Raw genomic sequence first — 15,153 nt, 5'->3', positions numbered from 1 at the left:
ACAACAACACTCTCTGTGATTGGACAACTGCCAGGTCTATCATTACAAGGCCGGTTTCTATTGGTTATTCGTCTTTGCGCGATAACGACCGGTAGTTTATTTTTGTCGAGAACGTTGTTGACGACAAACGAGTTAGTTAAAAGCTCAGAATTATTAAAGTTGAAGACTTGAAGGAAACATGTATGTTTAAAGAGCTACACCTGGGAGTAATATGTGAGTTAACGTGCAGTTTGTGGTCTTGAGGCGCAAGTAGATAACGTGGCTAAAGTTACCGTACTGTAACCAAGTAAATGTCACTAAAACTCGCTGGGATTCAAAAGGATGGTATCTTAAAATCACATTTATTTCTTTTAAAACTTTTTCTGCTGGGAATTTTTTTTTGGACCACCTGTGATGAGTAATCACAGGTGTAAACATAATCTGACATGAAATCCAGGTAAGATACATTTAAAAAACGTGATTGTTTTTGTCCACAGCTCACAGTGACAATCATTCATTAACGGTGTTACTAAAAAAGATCAATTAGAATAATACATAATGTTGGATATAGAGAATAAACAAACCATTTATTTTTTTATTAAAAAATACTGAAATTCCACGACATAGTGATTTTGCAAACAGCTAAAATTATACACAAAGCAAACAATAACCTGCTACCCAAGAATACACAACAATTCTTCTCAACAAAAGAGGAGAAATATTATCTTAGAGAAAACTGTAATTTAAAACATTTGTACGCACATACAACACTTAAGACCTTCAGTATATCAGTATGTGGAATTAAATTATGGAATGGATTAAGCAAAGAAATCAAACAATGTACTAATATGATCCACTTCAAGAAACTCTTCAAACTTAAGGTGTTTACAAAATACAAAGAAGAAGAACCATGATAAACATTCTGAATTTATATCATCCATCCATTCATTTTCAAGATAATCTTACTCATCTCACCATATGAAATATAACTTACCTCACCAATTATTATTTATTTATTTGTATTGTTATTACTTATGGAGTATATTGTGAATAAATTGAGAACAGGAAGTGAACAAAAGTTTTAGCAACTGCTATGTAAAGGAAAAGGAGTAGGATTAAATAAGCTCTGCTTCTTCCTACTCCTTTTCAAACATGTTGAATAGAGAAACTGGAAATTGTGATGTATCATGTTGTATGCATGCATGTTCGAAATAAACTCAAACTCAACAATCAATGATTGTGTCATTCTAGGAACTCTGTGATGACAAGGTTGAAAACCCCGCAACCAGCATCACCTCCAACAGGGAAAGCACCCTTCGGCCAACCTCCTCATAAAGCCTTACCGGACAAAAGGAACAAAGCTGTAAATCAAGTGTCAATATATATTTCTGGAAATATGTTTTTGCAGCCTCAATATTTTCCTTCTTTGCAGAGTTTGATTCCTGTATTCTCCAACCAGAAAGACAATCCAAAAGTGCACAGGCCTGAGAAACATGGGGATCAATGGACCACCGAAAAACGACAGCCTTCTCTTGCTCAATCTGGAATCTCCATGGACAAAGATTCTTCTTCAACCTTATCTGATACAGATATAATATTGATGCTGTCTTCAAGGGCTCAAGAAGCTACAGTTTCCTCTCGTCTCGGACAGCAACAGCATTCACGAGTGGATACGTACGATTCACACAAATATGTGCTGGAGGATATTTAAATATATAATAGTGATTTTAATAGGCATTGTCCTCACAGATACATTGACCGCTTTCGGTATGGACATCCGATGAGTCGAGAGGAGCGCCAGCAGATGTCGTCTGTCATTGAAGGGGATACGACGCCTTTTTGGCGGCTGTCTTCCTCATCTTTACCGCCCAGCTCCACACCAACTAAAACCTCACACATAGGTATGTTCCAGACATAGACATTATAACCGTTATTCAGAATTAATCGATTGTTTTAAATAAGTGTAATTTTCAAACAAGGAAGAGAATGGTCTAAAGAATCTTTGTGATCTAAACAGTCTCTCCAGGATTTTTCATGGCAGCATTTTCAAAAAGTTGCAGTGTTTTAAGGCTTATTTTTTCATTATTACATCCCTTTGTGATTTAATGACATTTTTAATCAGTGTTTTTTGTAACCATTACCCCCAAAAGCACATGATTTCAACAAAGCTAACAAAACATGCATTTATTGTATCTTAAAATAAAATATTTTTGAACATTGACAGCAATTTACTAGTCTCCCCGGGATCTCGCAGGCACGGTTCTTCCCAAACATTGCAATGGAAAGTACAGCTTTTTTTAGATGTTTGGTGCAATAAAATTGTGTGAGAATGGGAAAGTTGCAATAAATTGTTAGAATTTTTCCTCTGTAATTATAATAGGGAAATGTGTGGAAGAAAACGTAATTAATGAACAAATATAAACAAAAACACTGAGAAAAGCATCTGATCAACATGGCACACAAAAACTGGCAAAATAAGGCTTTATTCAAGCGCAACAAAATACATGTGTATGTATTACTGCAAAGAAGAGTTTTAAAATGATAAGAGGTTGAAATCATTGGGTGTTCTTAACGATTCAATCCGATTATGATTCTTTGGTTGACGATTCAATACAACATGATTCCCGATTCAAACTGATTCTCGCAATGTATTATTTGGTACAGTAATTATAATAAAACATTTTCAAAAAACAGGTTACAGGTTACAAAACTTATTTTAGTTGCTTACGTGTGACGTATACTTGCAGCAAGATGGCCTAAAAACATTTAGAAAAATGGATTCTTTAAAAAATAAGATTTTTGAATATTATGAATAAACTTAGAATCAGAATAAATAAGAACTGTGATTTGGTTTTGAATCGATTTTTTGAGCACACCCCTTAAAAATATATCTCAGCCTTAACATGATAAGAGAAAACAATCATCACGGTTAAAAATCCTTAATGCTGAAGACTATGTTACTAAATAAATTACATTTTTCATACCAGCTGTACACTGAGTACTCTAAAAATATACAAGCTTAATCTCTAGTGGTCTCCATTGAAAATATGGACTATTGTAAAAATGGTTGAAGGATATACTCACTTTTGTGAGATACTGTGATATGCCTATTCAAGTCATTTTCAATATATTCTTCATTCCTAAAGTGTGAATTTAGGCTGAGTGTATTTACTTTATTTATCATAACAAACAGTGTGCTTCATCTGCTGGCATATTTACACATGTGACCAATGCACACACATGCCTGCATTGGTAAACAAACACCAAAGGTTGTCTTATCATAATTATGCCTTATTGTTCAGTGTTTACTCTGTCGTCTACAAGTTACAGACAATCTTGTGCATGTTTTGAAAGTTTAAAGTCGACCGTAAGTTTTAGTTTATTTTCCAACACATTGCAAGTAGTGTACCGTCTTTTTTGGCGAGAATATTGCAGTAACTGTTGAGAGAACCATGGTTCTCAGCAGGAAATCGATGGTTTGTACAGTCCAGGTAGAGGACGAGACTCTGTCCCAGGTGGAGGAGTTTAAGTATATCGGGGTCTTGTTCACGAGTGAGGGAAAGATGGAGAAGGAAATCAGCCGGAGAATCGGAGCAGCTGGGGCAGTATTGCAGTCTCTCTGCCGCACTGTTGTGACGAAACGAGAGCTGAGCCAGAAGGCAAAGCTCTCGGTCTACCGAGCTATCCGGGCTATCTACATTCCTACTCTCACCTATGGTCATGAAGTGTGGGTCATGACCGAAAGAATAAGATCGCGGATACAAGCGGCCGAAATGAGTTTCCTCAGAAGGGTGGCTGGCATCTCCCTTAGAGATAGGGTGAGAAGTTCAGTCACCCGAGAGAGACTCGGAGTAGAGCCGCTGCTCCTTAGCTTGGAAAGGAGCCAGCTTAGGTGGTTCGGGCATCTCGTGCGGATGCCTCACGACTGACCCTAGGGAGGTCCTCATTGCACGTCCCACTGGGAGGAGACCCCGTGGCAGGCCAAGGACCAGATGGGGGGATAACATCTCCTCTCTGGCCTGGGAACGCTTCGGGATTCCCCAGGAGGAAGTTGCTAATGTTGCTCTGGAGAGGGAAGTCTGGGGGTTTCTGCTGGAGCTGTTGCCCCTGCGACCCGATTACAGATAAGCGGTTGAAGATGGATGGATGTTTAGAGAGATTTAGAGCAGTGATTTTATTTTCATTAAATGTAAAAAATATGCCACACTTTGTAATACAATTTTTTGCATATTATGCAGATGACCACAGACGAGAGCTCTTCGGTTCAGTAACACGTCAGTTTGATGAAGACTTAAATTCTTCAACATGTAGAGGAGACTACAATATGGACGCATATGTAAGTTTACTGGGAATTATCCACAATCAAGCCTTCCTTGACATGCCATAAAATCCATGTTTTCCGGGGCTAATATGTTTGAGAAAATGCTGATTTATTTGCCTGCCCTTGTGAATGGAATATCTGGGTGACTTGTTTTTAGAGCAAACACAACTTAAGAGAAATGTCTCACTTTGAATTCAGTGCATTTTTTTATCCTCAGGTTTTATCTGACAGTTGTCAGAGTGAATTTGAGGTTGCGGAGCTACTTCACTTTCAAGAAAAGACCAGGAGACTTCTGCAGAGAGGGTTTGCAGAGAAATTCTTAACAGTGTCATAATTATTTCCTTTAGTTGAACATTAGCTAGTGTTTTGTTTTGTTTTTTACAGTGAAAATGTTCTCAGTGAGGGATTGATGCCTGCCAGTTCAGATGGCTTGGGAAGACATGAGCCCTCTTATCCAGTCAATATAGCTGAGCCAGTGTACAGACCTTTGATTAACACCACAATAACATCTACAGCTGGTAAGACATGAGTTGTAGCAGTAGTTTTGTTGTCTTTTTTTTAGAGCTTCCTTGTGTAAACTTGCATTCTGTGAATGCCGAGATACGCCTCTATCCAGATAGTTGTTGGCTTAAGTGAAAAAAAGTGTGCAACTACGTGGATTCTGGCTGCGCAGAATTCTGCCGCTTGACTTAAATCTACACACTTTGGGTGGAGCAAGCCTAAATGTGGGTGTTCCCAGTCAATTCTGACCTTGGACGTATTCTCCCATTGACTTAGGCATTTCTGTTTCTCAGCGCCTCCTGGAAGGTGAAACATTATATTGCACTCAAAGTTTGGATGCACTGTACACAAGTAATTGGCAAGGTCTCGAATTAGCCTCAGGTCTACAAACATTGGCAATCTTAGCTGTGGCTGTCGACAACCTCCTGATGTTGTTATTATTAAGTTCACAAGATGGCAGAGGCTGCATTTAAAGTATCACGAGTAATCAGGCTGCAGCAGCTTTGTCTACCTTTGCACGCACTTTGAAAAACTATTTAGCTGTTGGTGTGAAACTCATGTGATACACTTGCTGTACTGTTTACAATGAACTAATCACCACTATTATTGTTGGTTTTATACAGTAGTAGCTGAACTTATGAGCTTAAGTGGTTCCACGACGGAGTTCTTCACTCAAAACACGTGTATCTCAAATCAACATTGTTCATTGAAAAGAATTGAAATAAATTTAATTGACGCTTGGCCCCCCAAAACATCTCTATTTCAACATGTAGCATGCATTTAAAAAGAAAAAACAACCTTTTAGATAAGAAGCGTCGTATGATCAACAGTAAATTGGAATTCACTCCTAACGAATGAAGTAATATGCAGCATTTACCTTGGAGAGTGGACTTTATCGCCTTGAAGTTGCTTCGCTGTCAAAACACTACCAGAAGCTTCTCTATATTTTCATGGATAAATGTTGCTATTCAAAAATAATTTTAACATCTTTAGCTGGCGTTATCGACTCATTCTGCTTATATATGGTGCAGTCTAGCAGTACTATGCTTCAACTGCTTTGCCAAGGCTGCTGTGCGGTCTGTTGTTTGATTATTTTTTTCTTTAATTCAATGACCATCATACAGTTCTTCTTCTGAGCACTGTTCTTCACACACACTTTCCTCCTTTCCATGCGTGAAAAAACAAAAGTTATGTCCATCTTTAGCTATAAGTTATTGCTAGCGAGTAGGACTGTCTCCGACTAAGAATTGTCATTGTTGAATCAAATTCCTTAGATTTTTTTTCGTCAACAGTCAGTTGAATTTATCTTGTGTTTTTTTCTGAAAGTAACAAACTGTCTCCAGTGTGTCAATGTGAGTGTGAATGTTGTCTGTCTATCTGTGTTGGCCCTGTGATGAGGTGGCGACTTGTCCATTGTGTACCCTGCCTTCCGCCCGAGTGCAGCTGGGATAGGCTCCAGCCCCCCCGCGAGTCTGTGTGACAAGCGGTTGAAAAGTGATGGATGAATACAGTGGAACCTTGATTCACAAATGTATTTGGTTCTTAAACATGGTTTGGAAATAGAAACATTCGTATATTTAAGCAGAGTTGCCCATAAGAAACAATGTAAATATGGATAATGTGTTCCAGCCTCGACAAAAGTCCGCATTTTAGTGAAGGTTTGTACTCTTTGAACACCTTGCTGTATATCAAACAAACATAACAAGGGACTGATGGATCAACTGTCTATGTAATAATAAAGTCAAAACAACAACAATTGGCTGTATGCTCTGCTCTGCCAACACGCGCACACACACAGAAGTCATAATGGTGCCCTCTCACAAACAAAATCACACAAAACCTTATCTTCAGCAACCATATTGCTACAAAAATAAACATTAAAAAAAGGTATAATGCACACACATTAACAACGGCATAGAACTAAAGAGAAAAGAGCAGACAGGAGGGAAAAAGGAACAGGGTGGGGCGAGGGGCAGAGGAGAGCCGTACGTGTCTGCATGTTTGTGCTCTGGAAGAGTGAGGGGCCGCTTTGTAAAGAAAGAAAAGATAGTGTCTTCTGTTTTGGCATCTTTTCCCAGAAAAGACCGGCTTCATAACAATTGAAACTTGATGTGGTTACTTACTGTGCTGTGCTGTGCTCATGCTTGTAAGTGCCATGAATGTACTCCTCGCAAATGGTCTTTTTTAAAACTCCACAGTGGCCCCCTTCATCTTTCTACCCTTACCTGTTTAGTTTTTAGGAGTATTATTGAGTTAGCAAAATGGAAAAAACTTGTCAAAAGCCGAAAAAAAAAGAAAAGGCACACATGCTGGAGTGTTGAGACATGACTTCTCCTGCACAAGTAAAGTGGAAGGCTCTGCCTGCCCAACAACGTTTCGCCCTTCTTTCATGCCTGCATGTGCCTGAATGAAGCGTTGGTCCACAGAGACATGGTTCGCACACAGAGACACATTTAGCTTGATCCAAATGTTTGTAAATTGAAAAGTTTGCATATAGAGGATTTTGTAAAGGTTCCACTGTAAAAACAATAGAACATGTATAGTGTTTTTCTTTAAGAGAAATAAACAGATGAGAACATGTAGTAGTGTATACTGACTGGTCAATAGGTATCAGTAACTTCACACGGATGTGTTTTAACACTTTTATACATGCATATTTTCAAGTTAATGAAAGGTAATTATAAAATAAATACAGTCTTAGAGTAAAGTGAACTAAACAAAGATCATGACTTTTTCCACATCAAAAAAAGGCCAACCAACAGTTTGCGAGGGCCTCGGCTCTGGTGCAGTGCCAAGAAGACATCAAAGTTGACTAAATTAAGGATGTAAAAGTAATGAGAATGTATTTCTATGTGAACCAGCAGAGAGAGTCACAGCTACGGGGCGAGGCGGTGTATCCCAGCGTCTGGGCCGTATTCAATTCGATGTCACGGCGAGCTCCGTGTCCGACAGTGTAGCGTCCCGATGATCCCTCAATCACGTCCCCCAGGAAGAAACATGCTCCCCACACTATTCGTAAAATATTATTGTCTGCAGACAAATAGATTTTATACAATAAGAAATGTGGGAAGTTTAAACACCCCAACTGATTTTAAAGGAACCAGAATTCCTTCTGAAGGAGTCTGAAGTGACAGCCAGAACTTAAATTGAACTCTTACTCTCTTAAAACCATTTTGTCTGCACACACAAATATTTTTGTAATATTTAAAGGAGACATGGTGAACACCATCAGTGTATCCTCCCTACACATTTGCTGTACCAGCAGGTATTAACAAGGGGGTAGGGAATATTATTATCAGACGATTCGACTGCTAGGTTGATAGTCAAATCAGACTCCTCCAAATCAAATCGTCAAATTTCCCAACTATTTAGTGAGTAAAACTAAATGTTTTGGTCGGATCTTAAGGGGTTCACCGACATTCGCTTCGCCAATTAATGGCGGGGATGCTTGTAACTTAAATGTTTGTTTGCAACTTAAAGCATAACAATTAGAGAGAGCTCTTATCTTAAAACACTCTTCAGGTTGAGGCACCTCTTTACTGTCCTTTCCACATTCTCATGCACTAGACAGCATTAATACAGTTAAAAAATTACCGGTAAATAACAGCCTCTCTTCAAGCGTTGCCTGCTTCCAATTAACGCCTGTGTTTTAGGTTAAAAAAAACAAAACGCTCTGGCTACAGTTATAATATTTGTGTTTTGACCCATAGGGCTAAGTATACAAATTATCTTATTTATGCATTACAATGTAAAATGTATGTCTGTGTCATTTGTATATTTTGGTCTTTGCAGCAATGCCCCTCCAAAGATTCACTGCCACTAAATCAATTGCGCCTCCTACACACCCGGAAGAGGACATCCTTTTCCAGTGGCGTCTTCGCAGAAAGATGGAACAGGCCAGCAAGCTATGTCAGTCTCAGCAAACTTCCGGACTTCTTCTGTCCTCTTTTCACTCCACTCTACCCGTTTCCTCAGGAAACGAGCAGCCTTACAAGGTAGGGGTCATTCTTTCTTTACTGGGCATTAGATACACCTGCACAATTTAAAGCAGGGTTTCTCAAATGTTTTCCAACTCAAGACAAAATCACAATATACATGAATTTACAAACAACAATAAATCAAAGCCCTTTGCCAAGTCAATGTTTACATACTTCATGATCAATTGAAATTAGCTTATACAGTCCATTCAGAATTTTTTTAGCAGGGCTTCCATTTTTTTCACATTTTGTTATGTTACAGCCTTATTCCAAAATGAAATTAATAAATTGTTGTCCTCAAAACTACACACTATATCCTATAGTGATAATGTGAAAAGTTTTTATTTTAATTTTGAAAATGTATTAAAATGAAAAAACTAAAAAAGTATTATGTACGTAAGTACGGTATTCACAGCCTTTGCTCAATACTTGGTTGATGCACCTTTGTCAGCAATCTCAGCCTCAAGTATTTTCTAATACGATGCCACCAGCTAAGTTGGTAATCCTATCTTTAGGCAGTTTTGCCCATTCCTCTTTGCCTATTCCTTTTTGTCATCCAGGATGACTGTATATTTCTGTATTCATCTTAATTGAGTCAGGGAGGTGACTAAGAACCCCATAGTCACTCTCAAAGCTACAGCATTCCTCTATGGAGAGAGGAGAAGCTTCCAGAAAAAAAACATCTGAGCAGCAGTTCACCAATCAGGCCTGTTTTCCAAAATGCACTTGAAAGACTTTCAGACCATGAGAAACTAAATTCTCTAGTCTGATGTGACAAGCATTGAACAGGGTATAAGCGGGGTCTTAAAAAGTCTTAAATCCAACAATTTGAATTTAAGGCCTTAAAATGTATAAAATTCTCCTAAAATCTCATAAAAAAATTTAAATACGATTTTGAAAAATCTTAAAAATCTATTAACGTTACTTGTATTTAAAACATACATAAACTTCAGTCTTGCTTTTAAATGTTTTGATTTTTGAGGAAGCTATAATGTAACCACAAAACGTGACGTCGCATTTCACCAGCATTAGCAGGCACAGCAGTAGATCAGTCAGGTTCATGGCGCCGGTAGCGGCACATCATAGGCCATATGTTTATTTTCTTCAAAGACAACATTCTAATTAAGTGTACGGAGTGTGCGTTGTACATACATTTTATTTACGTATTTAAGTTATTAAATTATAATTTTTTTACATTCTGCAATTTGGCGCCCCCTCCAAAGGATGGCGCCTCAGGTTCGCATGTCGGGAAAGCCGGCTCTGAGTGCAAGTTCAACGATTTGTGGCTCCAGAATGATCAATTTAATGCATGGTCAAAGAGGTGAATGGAAATGTTGAATGTGTTTAAGACCTCTGTTTGAAGCCATAATCGGCTTCTTTCTTTTTAGACAATTGCTTTGCCTGCACTCTCTGTTTTCTTACAACTTTGTGCAGATACAGTAGTAGTACTGTGGATGTTTTCATCTGTTTGCTCAATTCTGAAAGCGGCAAAAATACAGCAAAAGTTAACCATTTAGCAGACAATATATTGTTGTGCTTTCCTCTACCATTGCTGATGTTCTGGTTGTTGTTACATGAAAAAACTTGATATGACGCACACCGCACCTTTTGCAAGAAAACAGTTCTATGGCAAATCTGAAAAATGGCTGTTATTTTACATTCATAGAGAGGCTGTTATGTTTGCTATAATTGTTTTCAATTAATTTACTATAGCGGTTTCTGCAGTATTTAGTTAGTTTAACCATTTTGTTTTCCAATGTGAAAGAGTAGTGAATTAATTCATATACTTATAATTCATTCTGGTCTTTTGATTTTCCTTTGTCTTTGTACTTTTTTGTCCGTAATAGAGATGAAATAGTGTTTTCATTATAATCAAGGTGGGATAAGCTCCAGCCACCCCCAAAATCCAGAGAGGGACAAGCGGTAGAAAATGGATGGATGGTCTTAAAAAGTCTTAAATTTAACTTTTTGATACCTGCAGAGCCCTGTTGAACTATTTGGCGTGAATACGAGGCGTCATGTTTTGAGGAAACCAGGCACCGCTCATCACCAGGCCAATACCATCCCTAGAGTGAAGCATGGTGGTGGCATGGTGCTGTGGGGATGTTTTTTTGGAAGCAACTGGGAGACTAGTCAGGATAGAGGGTAAGATGAATGCAGCAATGTACAGAAACATCTTGGATGAAAACCAACACTTTCCATCCAACCTGATGGAGCGTGAGAGGTGCTGCAGAGAGGAATAGGCGATAATACCTAAAGACAGGTCTGCCAAGCTTGTGGCATCGTATTCAAAAAGACTGTCAAATGTGCATCAACAAAGTATTAAGCAAATGCTGTAAATACTTTTGTACATGTGATTTTTTTAAAGTGTTTTCATGGTTAATTAATTTTCATTATGGGGTATGAAAGTAAAAAATGAAACATCTTGGATGAAAACCAACACTTTCCATCCAACCTGATGGAGCGTGAGAGGTGCTGCAGAGAGGAATAGGCGATAATACCTAAAGACAGGTCTGCCAAGCTTGTGGCATCGTATTCAAAAAGACTGTCAAATGTGCATCAACAAAGTATTAAGCAAATGCTGTAAATACTTTTGTACATGTGATTTTTTTAAAGTGTTTTCATGGTTAATTAATTTTCATTATGGGGTATGAAAGTAAAAAATGTCATATTTACCACTTTCTTTACCTTGTATCATTTATAGCAACAGCAAATTGTTCAGTGCACTGAGCCCACACAAGGAGCTGTTCCCCAGCCGGAAACCAAAGAAACCCATGGACATCAACCCTCGGCTGCATTTTCTGTGTCTGATTCTTCAGTCCCCCGTCCAGAGTCTCTTGCACGTGTTCCTGCCCATATGCATCAACTCTGTGATCTTTTTCCTTGTCCTTCATTGTCTCCCAGTAGCAATTTGCAAGGAAGTTCACACAAACAAAAAGAAACCTCAAGCAAAGAAACACAAGTGTCTGGAAACTTTAAAGATGCTTACATGGAGGAGCTTGCTCATAGACATGTTGCATCACCACCTCCTGCTTCTTGTATAACTACAGAAGTGGGTTGGACTTGTAGACCCACAAATGGAGGCCATATTTTTATACCTGTGGAAGTAGGAAGTCATTCTTGTTCTGTGAAAGGTGGCTTTCCTTTAAGCCCTCTAGATAAAAGTTCTCCTGCTCGACCTTTAGAGAGTGTCACTTCTTATAAATGTATAAAAGGAGGTTGTCATTCTAGGCCCAGAGAAAGAGATTGTATTGGGACTAAAGTGGCAACAAAGGACAAGGCCCAGAAAAAACAATTGGGAGAAAGTCAGACAGATGGGGCTATCCGAAAGCAGAAAAAGTCGGCAAGGTAAAATACAGACACATGTACACAATGATATACATGACCATTTTCAACGTACACTGAATGCTTAACGTAATTGTACCTGCAGGCGTAATGAACGTAGTGAAAATACTGACAGTCCCAACATCACAAGCAAGAGTTCTGCGCATCAGAAACCTCCACTAAAGAACAAGTCACGGATAGAACAGCAGCAACAGCAGGAGATTCGCAAAAAAGAGGACAACCATACACCACCGTTTTCTCCAGTTCAGCAATCTTTAGAACAGGTGAGCATGTGCACAACGGGAATGTTTTGCATACCACCTACACAAAAATGTCTCCATATGTCACTGTGTTAACCTTATCATGAAATCAAACACTTGCACAGGGCCAGGTCTTAAAAAATAATCTCATAAAAATCAAATTATTTCACGCATTAAATATAATGTAAACTAGATAAACTGAAAGAAGGTAACATTTTATCCAAATCAACTTTCTGATTTAAGATTCATAAGCACAACAAACTACAATTGTAGATCATACTCTCCTCTACTATACTGGAAGGGTGATCATTTTGATATCATCAATGCTTTAAATACGCGGAAGGCCAGACTCGACCTGCAACGCCCACATTTAAGGATCACTCCACCCAAAGTGTGCATCTTGGATGAAGGCACGCAGTGACAGACTAACCATAACCCTAACCCTGTAAGAGAATACCGCTCATAAAGAATATATTAAAGATCGAAGTCATAAGTATGTGTGATTGCTCATCTTACTACTAATATTCATCCTAACGTAGATATTAAACATTAAAATGTTTTAATTGGATCATGGCAGGTTGTTTCAGAGGTCTTATTCCCACCGACGGAGTCGTCTCCTGCAAAAGTTGCAGCTGTCCCATTGCTCCCAACACCTTCTCAATCCTCACATCCACCTTGCGACACACACAACTCTTTGGAGGTCATGTCTCAGCTGCTCCAAGAGGCTGAAGGTGAGCCGGGGGGTCAACACAACACTCAACATTTAACCCACTCTTAATTCTGAACCATATCTTCTGACACATGGGCCGCTGTAACCCGCTTGCATTTTAAAACAGTTTAGTGCCTCAGTAATAGATTTAATTAGAAAAACAGATAACCATCCTTTTTAGAGCAGGCTATACTATTTGACTCTCTCTTTCTGAATTGATATTGGGTTATTTCTTCTCAGATTCGGATGAGATAGAGTTTGCAGATGATCCTTTACTACAAGTCCTTCGCACACAGAGAAAATGGGTGAAGGAGCAGATCAGGTAAAAGTAGGAACAAAAAAGCTCAGTAAGACATTTTCTTCTCAAGCTTTTAAAATGTTGACATTTTTCAAAGTAATCTAGTTTACTTAGTCATAAAACCTTCAATGTATGAGCAATAATGTTGCATTTATTATTTCTTTTTTCAGTGAAGTGAACTCTATGGCGTACAAATTTCTGATTACACAAGAAGTTTCTCCAACATGATGCTTTTTCATCTTTACTTTTGCAAGGAAATATTGTATTTATCGCAGAAATACATGTATAATAAAACATTTTGACATATGCATAGGTGCATTATTCACAACCACATGATACAAAGGTTACATAAAATTTAAATTGTCGACTGGATATTTACACATTGTGCATTTTCATGAAACTTTATGAAAGAATGATGGGTAATTGTAGAACAATATTTACAAACCTCAAAGACCGCATTAGAACATAACTACTGTGTGATTTATGAGAACGGCTTGCTGAGTAGTACTAGGATTAGGTCAGAGATGTGGACTTGTCTGTGTCCAGTAAGGGTGCAGATATGATAAGGACGCCATCTGGAGAAATGGCTGATTCCAAAGCCATGGTGTCCACTCCCTTTGGAATTCGATAGCGACGATTAAACTGCCGTGTTGTCAACCCGGGACCGTCCTTCTAAAAGAACATAAAAAGGAAATACATTATTAAGAGCGTGGATAACATAACTTGAAATGCAGCAATAGACCCACCTTTTTTTCTTCATGCTTTCCTTGTACTTCAATAAAATCTCCTGTCACTTTGACCAGCAGATCTTCAGGGTCAAAGTGTTTGACGTCCACTTGTACTGTGAATCCATTATCGTCACATGTTGCCTGCCAACATTTGACGTCATTGTTAAATACTTTAAAAAAGTAATAAAATATTAAATAAGAAATATCAAATATTGACATTGACACGACAAGCTTCAGCGTGAATCCAATAATCATATTTAAAACTCACAAACTCCAACCATGTTGAACCCAATTAGTAAACAAACAGTTTTACCTCGGCAGCGCTGCTACTATCATTCTCTGGGATTAGGAGTTTCGGCGTCCAGTTGTATTGTCCATGTGTCCCATTCAGACGAGGAAAAAGAGGGGGTAAAATCTTCTCCCATTGGATATCACCAACCGGGAGAGTGTGTGGCAGGATGAAATCCATTTTAAATCTGACAGGAGGGAAAATGGATGAGAACTTTAAAGGCAGTTGTGGCAGCAGAAAGGCAGAGTGTAAGTCATTCAGTGGCCACAGCCTACCTCTCTCCGAAGCACGCTGTCAGAGTATCAAGTTCCTTGTGGCGAATGTGAGTGGCTGTGTGACTTCAGGCTGCTGAGCATAGCTTGGCTTTATACTAGAGTTGCATAATGGGGGAATTCATAGGGGCACCTTGCTTCTGTTATGTTCTCATCATGCGTACCCTTGGGAGGCTGTTCTTGCAGCGGGACAGTTTGTTTTGGGGACTGAAGCAGCTGTCACAGGCTCACTGCTGAATGAATGTTAACATCATCATCTGTTTCCAAACTGTTGTGTCAGGGATAATTGTGCTGTTATTATGAACAAAACCTCAATGATTAAGCCATCAGTCCAAACCTTTTCAAGTAGCCATAGCCAAAAATAAGTTCAAAAGACATAGTGATGACCCCTCTTGGCCAATAAAGCCAGACAGACAGGGACAGACAGCAGGGGCGTGTCAAACACATGTCAGTGCACGTGGGCCACCACCCTTTTGCGTCCTCAATTAAGTCAGT

At 38.8% G+C, this 15,153-nt stretch overlaps 2 protein-coding genes across 6 annotated transcripts; one reads left to right on the top strand and one right to left on the bottom strand.

Annotated features, from left to right (window-relative positions):
* Positions 1 to 60: 60 nt before the first annotated feature.
* proser3 (proline and serine rich 3) lies at positions 61 to 13,677 on the top strand. Of its 5 annotated transcripts, none has more exons than XM_062063190.1 (13): positions 61 to 436; positions 1,231 to 1,342; positions 1,439 to 1,653; positions 1,729 to 1,880; positions 4,218 to 4,315; positions 4,518 to 4,603; positions 4,685 to 4,818; positions 8,594 to 8,796; positions 11,483 to 12,126; positions 12,209 to 12,386; positions 12,940 to 13,093; positions 13,312 to 13,393; positions 13,540 to 13,677. In XM_062063190.1, the coding sequence occupies exons 1-13, from the start codon at positions 426 to 428 to the stop codon at positions 13,595 to 13,597; spliced, it is 2,127 nt and encodes a 708-aa protein (XP_061919174.1). In that variant the 5' UTR covers positions 61 to 425; the 3' UTR covers positions 13,598 to 13,677. The 5 variants fall into 5 exon arrangements, with proteins under 5 accessions (XP_061919174.1, XP_061919171.1, XP_061919172.1 ...); XM_062063187.1 differs by having other exon boundaries at positions 1,412 to 1,653; XM_062063188.1 differs by having other exon boundaries at positions 65 to 213; positions 1,412 to 1,653.
* On the bottom strand, positions 13,492 to 14,815 carry hspb6 (heat shock protein, alpha-crystallin-related, b6). The gene is made up of 4 exons (XM_062063194.1): positions 14,662 to 14,815; positions 14,411 to 14,573; positions 14,116 to 14,238; positions 13,492 to 14,041 (listed from the first exon to the last, which is right to left on the bottom strand). Exons 2-4 carry the CDS (start codon positions 14,564 to 14,566, stop codon positions 13,883 to 13,885), a joined length of 438 nt encoding a protein of 145 aa, XP_061919178.1. The 5' UTR covers positions 14,567 to 14,573; positions 14,662 to 14,815; the 3' UTR covers positions 13,492 to 13,882.
* Positions 14,816 to 15,153: the final 338 nt, after the last annotated feature.

This window comes from Entelurus aequoreus, linkage group LG11, assembly GCF_033978785.1.
Source record: "Entelurus aequoreus isolate RoL-2023_Sb linkage group LG11, RoL_Eaeq_v1.1, whole genome shotgun sequence".
NCBI lineage: Eukaryota > Metazoa > Chordata > Actinopteri > Syngnathiformes > Syngnathidae > Entelurus > Entelurus aequoreus.
This window is presented reverse-complemented; position numbering and strand designations above follow the sequence as displayed.